This window comes from Penaeus chinensis, chromosome 18, assembly GCF_019202785.1.
Source record: "Penaeus chinensis breed Huanghai No. 1 chromosome 18, ASM1920278v2, whole genome shotgun sequence".
Classification (NCBI taxonomy): Eukaryota; Metazoa; Arthropoda; class Malacostraca; order Decapoda; family Penaeidae; genus Penaeus; species Penaeus chinensis.
In genome coordinates this window covers 27393645-27400066 of record NC_061836.1, presented here as the reverse complement: position 1 = coordinate 27400066, position 6422 = coordinate 27393645, and the positions used below count along the sequence as shown (strand labels likewise).

Genomic DNA, 6422 nt, shown 5'->3' with positions numbered 1-6422 from the left:
GTAAAAACTCTTGCACCCTGAGCTGAACATTTTAACCCAAAGCTGCCGGGGATGGTATGTGTGTGTGTGTATATTGAGTTTAATTTATTAACTGTTTTTAAAGAGAGATGGCTCCACAAGTACCAAGTCACCAATGAGCCAATTACTACCCATCTCACCTGTTAACCCTTTTCCTTGAAAATATTTTCTGGTATCTCATATTGCTGTTAGTAATATCCATAATGCTATAATAATTAAGCTGTCTATAATAAAAAAACAGCATCAATATTGAAAGCATTGGTAAAAAAAATCCTGCAAATTCAAGTGAAATCAAGTGAGTTCACAAGGTCTACTAATTGATTCCTTTCTGGCTAAATACTTGTAGAGTCATTTATGTGCACAGACATTTCACAAAACAAGTGAACAGTGAACACAGCATTTTCCCAGGGACTTTGGGTTGAAATTATGTCAAGCTTTATCAAGAGTTTCTTTTTTTTTGGGGGGGGGCAGAACTGTCAAATTCTTTTACATAACATCCTTAAAAACTGTTATAAAAAATTATTTTCATGATTCTTACAGAAATCTCAATGGAATTCTAAGCAAAATACCACAAATATTTTTTGCCATCTGTTATTAGCTGTTGAGCTTTCTCCACTGTGTTTTTTTAAGACTTCCATATTTCAAGAAATTGGGAAATGTACACCAATAGATCTAGTAAATCTGTAATTCAATAACTGAATTTTCTTTGTTTAAATAAAACCCAAATTTCACCTATGCTAAAAAGATCTATGAAGTATCAATTCAATCTCCTTTTCGCAAATACATCATTCACAACACATTCATATCAGGACCATTTAACGTGTATCACTGACTTTTATATTTGCATAAAAAAAAAACAGGGTTGACAATCTCCTGCACCACATGCATCATCCTTGGCAGAAAGACATATTACAGCACCTTTACTTACTCAGAGGGGGAAAAAAAATCAGGCTAGCCAAAAAGCACTGAAAACATAAAGCATAATATATACTAAAGAATGGTTAAATTGCAAATGGAATCAAATACTTCAAGACAAAAATACTGTTCACTCAACAGTGCACTGAATATCTGATAACATACCTCCACTTAAGAGCTTAGTTTTTGTGCCATAATATCCAATATCCTTCAATCCCAATTTTATGAACAAGAAATTTACTGTTATAGGCAGGTAAAGTACATTGCATTCCACAAACTTTAGTGTGATTCTTATGGTCTCTTAACAAACCCTGAAAGCTACCTGATGGAGATCCAAAACTTAAAAATTAATTTACGATCACTTCCTTCTTATGTAACACATTAGTTTGTACTTCTCAACTCCAGGAAAAGCCTCTTACAAAATTTTACACTAGATCCATATATTGCACAACTTCTGGAACATTTATCCAGGGTATATTTCTACAGTAGTATAATAATAAAACATAATAATAATAATTTTGACCAAATGCAGACTGTTTCTGACTGACTAAAAAAATAGACCAATTTGTAAATTTCTTTTCTGATCAATTTGCTCTGCAGCAGATTCTTACAAATATGACAAGTTGAATTTGTCAAATTTTCTTGTAAAATACCATTATTTTCACTTCCAAAGCTTGTACTGCAAGCTTCTCTGCACTAAGGACCTTGCTTTCCATGACACAAAAATGAGTAAAAACAAGGAAAGGAAAAAGAATCTCAAATAATGATTTTTCTTCCATGGCTCATGAAATTTATCACATCTTTTTTTTGTTTTTTGTTCACACTACACAAGAGCAAATCATTTGAGCACAGTCATTCTATCAGTACATTTATTAATAAATACTTTATATATCATAACAATACTTTGGTAATGGAAAGTATTTAAAATACTGCCAAGAAGCTCAGAGATGGAATTGGGCAGAACATGGCTATAAATCCTAAATGGAGCACTTCAAAGGATTCAAGTGCTTTAATAAAAAAAAAAAAAAATCATAAACTTTCACAATAATCATACAGAAAGCCTCTATTCCAGTACCATATCCTACTCCTTGACAAGGGTTTACATACTACTCACAAGGACAATAACAATGTGAACCAAGTCAATGCATGCCCTGTAAGTGTCATGCATTTCAGTAAGACACCATTTATGCTCATGGCATTTCAGTGTCATACAGTTAATAATACGCGATTAACTATTTTACATTCTTTTAGGGGAAAAATCAACTTGCTAAATGATACATTAGGTTTTCCAGATTCTAGAAAAATGGAAATATGAATTAACTAAAAAATCACTATTGAAAAAATTGTCATAGATGACCTTTACTACCTCCCAAAAGATGGCTCACAGAGAAGCTAAATTTCTAACTCTGGTAATTTCCACACACAACTATCACATGTTTGCTGAGGTACAATGGGATACTCTTAAGTGTTGCAAAAAGTCTTGGGCCTCTTGATATACTATTCATTGACTGGTTGAATGATCAAACCATCCTAGCTAAAAGTTCCTTTTCTGTTTCTTCTGAACTCAACTGAATCTTCAGCTTAATTACTTCAGACAGTGAAGTTTATATTTTTTAACTTCTTTCTCACTGCTTTCCAAGGTGTGCTTCACCTTCTCTCAAAATTTTCTTTTATATAACATTTTCAAAAGGTCCTTTCATTATCTCTAATATAACTTTGGTATTTTCTGGCATTTTACCCTTTTCATTTTGTTATCATCATATGTCTTTTTCTTTCTGTACTTATTAATATCTAGATATAAACATCTATCACTATAAACTAAAGTTTTTTTCCTCTCTACAGAGAAATGGCAATAATACGGCCAGACTGGTATGACAAACAACATAATTATTATACAAGATACGTATACAAATCAAATTAACAAACCCTGAATATCAAGCAAGCATTGTGTATTCAGTGTCTTCAAAGGAATGCTCTGTAATTATATACCTGACTGACAAAACTGAGATGTTTTCTATCGCACAGTTAAATATCTGTGCATAAACTGGAATTACAAGAGCCCAATGGCATAAAATAATCTTTGAAGAAATAAGAGAAAAAAATCTGTTCTAGAAAATTTTGAAAACAGGGTTGATAAAAAGATAATTATCTGTCATAAACCTACACATATATACTGTAACATTAAATCAATATATCTATAATGGAATGTATTTTTGCATGAATACCATGGTAAGTTTTTCCTTTCACTTCCAAAAGATCTCAGCTTAGTCATAATGAAAAGGCTGAAAGATAATGATCCAGTGTTTCAGAAGAAACATAACAGACTGGTTTCATACAATAAAAAGATATGAAGCTTTTATCAAGGGACCTCCAAATTCAACATCTTAAGTAGGTATGTGTACAATAATGTGAAAAAGTTTTCACTAAAATCCACAGTGTGTGAAGTGTGCATTACCTGTGAGACTCAAATAGTGAAGCGTAAATAGTCAGGAATGAATTGACAATGATTTTAAAGATTCTGATATAAATTTTCTCTTCCCACCACTTGAAGTTCAATTTGTGTCACTTTTATTAATGAACTTTACTGATTTTGGAAATAATCATTAGTAACTTTATGCAAGTCCAATTACTTTTTTTTAAATCTTTGTAAATGCACAAAGTACAAAATTCACATTTCCATTTTAATACACTAAAATCTGAAAAATGTTCCCTGGCAAATAAGGTACCTTTAAAACTTGATATCACAAAACAGATATAAAGTTCCTCACATTCAACATGACATGAGGATGTGATGCCTGCTGACCTTCACTAGGAGGCATTTGTGCTGTCACTTGGCACTGTAGTTTGTGCTTCTGTTACCGAGTCATCTCTGAAGTAGTCCTCCTGCGGTTTGAGGTCTGCTGTACTGACAGGGGGTGTCACAATAATCTCCTCTGAAGGTGAAGCAGGTTTTTCATTTTGTTCAGCCACACTGCTTTCAGGTTCATCAGTCTGCACAACTGAGCACTGATCAAGCCCCTCGGTAGGTTCAACAGGGTTCAGAATGCTTACTACAGGCCGGCTCAAGACACTACTAGTCGCACCAACTCTGTTTTTTATCTCATAAGTTTTCTGACTAGCACCAACACTGGCTTTGTATTTAAGAGTCCATTCCTCACTGATTTCTTTGTAAGGCTGAAGAGGGATAACAAACACAGATATGTCATCAATGGTCGCATGTTTATCATCACTCGTGCGCCAGTTCCTCTCTTTCAACTTTCCCCTGGCACTCATGACCAGATCCTGAGCAGCACCTGTGTATCTATTGAGAAAATGTTAAAGAAATATAAAGATAATAATAATAACAATAAATCAATCAAATACTAAAAAAGGTATCATGCTAAACATATTAAAAGATAAGACTTCTTCAAGTATCTCTTTTGAACATATCAAAATAATATGTCACTAACTTACCTGTACTTATATTTATCATGATCCTCAGCTGGGAAATGGGAGAGAGACTTTGTAACTATGGAGACAGCCTTCTCATTGGTGGTGATATCCCAGAGACCATCCGTTGCAAGGATCAGAACATCACCATCAGTCAGGTCCGCTGTGGTTAAGTCAAATATTCTCACCTGAAACAAAGGAAAATTATTCACAACAAAGGAATTTACATAAGCAAAGCCCTTCCACTTCAATATCAAAAGGATATATCACAAGTACTTATCCTCAAGCTAATTTTCCCTCAGTTTTTAGGGCTTGGTACAACCTGACACTTTTGAAATTGTTGATAAATGTAAATATATATTTTTCCAATCTTGTGGTACATTAACCAGAAGGATAATTAAAGAAACATTTATCAAAAAGGAGAAATGGAGATGTGTATAATAAACAAGCATTAAAAGGAAGCTGGAAAAAAAACTAAAATTTCTATCTACCTCAGGTTCTGGAGTAAGGAATGGTTTAATGGGTAATGATGAGCACTGGGCCTTTAGGTCATGATCCCCAAAGCCACGGGTCACTCCAATGGTTGCCAATACTCGACTCTGGGTAGGGGAGGACATAAAAATATGATTAATGAAAACAATAAGAAATATGATACTAAAATCTCTAAACCTCTAAACATGAACATAGCTAAATATTCTAGGCCCTTCCAGAGTAATGTAATTGTCTAGAACAGTGATATGCATAATATGTATGCAAATATACTTTCATAAAGCTGCTGTTACATTAGTAAATTATGTATTCACGAATATTATTTTCTTTGCCACATGAAGAGTAAAAATGGAATAGGTGAAGTGGCTGAAAGAGAATGTGACAAAGAAATCCAGAACTATTGGTCTAAAAGATGAACTATTTCTTCTCAGACAATGGTTCACCCTCTCTGAATTCTTAATTTTTCTCATTCCATTAACTGACAGTCAAGTTACAGACCTTACCATCTGCCCCACAAGAAAGAAAAACAAACTCACTCTTTTTCCCTCTCCACACACAAGTGGATATTTGAGGTCATCAGGGGTGATGGTCTTGTATGTCCAGCCACTCATGAAGTGGTCACGATAAAGGATTCTCCTGCCGAGGTCACGCCGTAGTGGACGCTGGAAGAAGTCCAGGTGTGTGTACTCTCCTCCCAGCAGTTCTGGATGCATGGCTCCCTGTGAGAATGAAGTTTGAGAGTTTGTTAGTTTAGGTAATTATCATCCAAAGTCCAAAAGGACCCATCAAAGTCTGAGGGCTAATCATCTGATTTAAAAAGTAAGGCTGATTAATTGTAATAATGCTTGTAAGCGAAGATCAAATATCAATAATGTACTAGTGCTACCTAAAGTAACCATTATTATATTCATAACTTTTTCAAGATATATTTGTCATTTTGTAAGGTCACTCTTACTCTTAATTATCATGCACACATGATCTCCGTCTGAATATCTCTAATCCACTAATTTTCATGTAATTAATGAAAGGATTAACAGAAAAATTATACCAGCTTCCTTATGCGCTGATTGTCAGTCTCCGGTGTAAAATCATGAGACATAGGTAGAGGTTGATCTGAACGTGAGATGACAGCTCGGGAATCCCCGGCATTGGCTAAGAAAAGTTTGCCATGGATGAAGAGTGCAACGCATGCAGTGCACCCTCCTTGCAACTGGAACTTCAGCCGATCTTCACCAATCACATTATCCTGAAAGACACAGTCACATGAACCTGGAGTCATAAGACCCTGGAGTTATAAAAGTACAAAGATAAATAGTAGTGAGTTACCATATATGAGATGTTTCTACCATTCATTACATACCATTTCCCAGAAGGCACACTCGAGTGCACCAGTTACAACATTTTCCACTGTGATTTCTTTATCTGGCAGCCAGAGTGGTGATTGTGACTTAGAACTCTTGTCCTCATTAGGATCAGGCAGGAGAACATCAATAACATCACATAACTTTTCCTGTGAAAGACAACAGATATTTTCCCATTAAGTATCAATGAGAGGAGGGAGGCAGAAAGGA

General features: G+C 34.7%; 1 protein-coding gene across 3 annotated transcripts in view; it reads right to left on the bottom strand.

The window, feature by feature from the left end:
• Positions 1 to 483: 483 nt before the first annotated feature.
• The window catches only part of LOC125034522 (protein phosphatase 1H-like), a 12295-nt gene continuing 6356 nt past the window's right edge, over positions 484 to 6422 (bottom strand). For all 3 annotated transcript variants that reach the window (XM_047626369.1, XM_047626368.1, XM_047626370.1), the window contains 6 exons: positions 6212 to 6361; positions 5900 to 6097; positions 5388 to 5570; positions 4854 to 4961; positions 4387 to 4550; positions 484 to 4234 (listed from right to left, as the gene is read on the bottom strand). In XM_047626369.1, the coding sequence (XP_047482325.1) occupies positions 3742 to 4234; positions 4387 to 4550; positions 4854 to 4961; positions 5388 to 5570; positions 5900 to 6097; positions 6212 to 6361 (1296 nt within the window). In that variant the 3' untranslated portion in view covers positions 484 to 3741. The remainder of the gene's footprint in view (positions 4235 to 4386; positions 4551 to 4853; positions 4962 to 5387; positions 5571 to 5899; positions 6098 to 6211; positions 6362 to 6422) is intronic.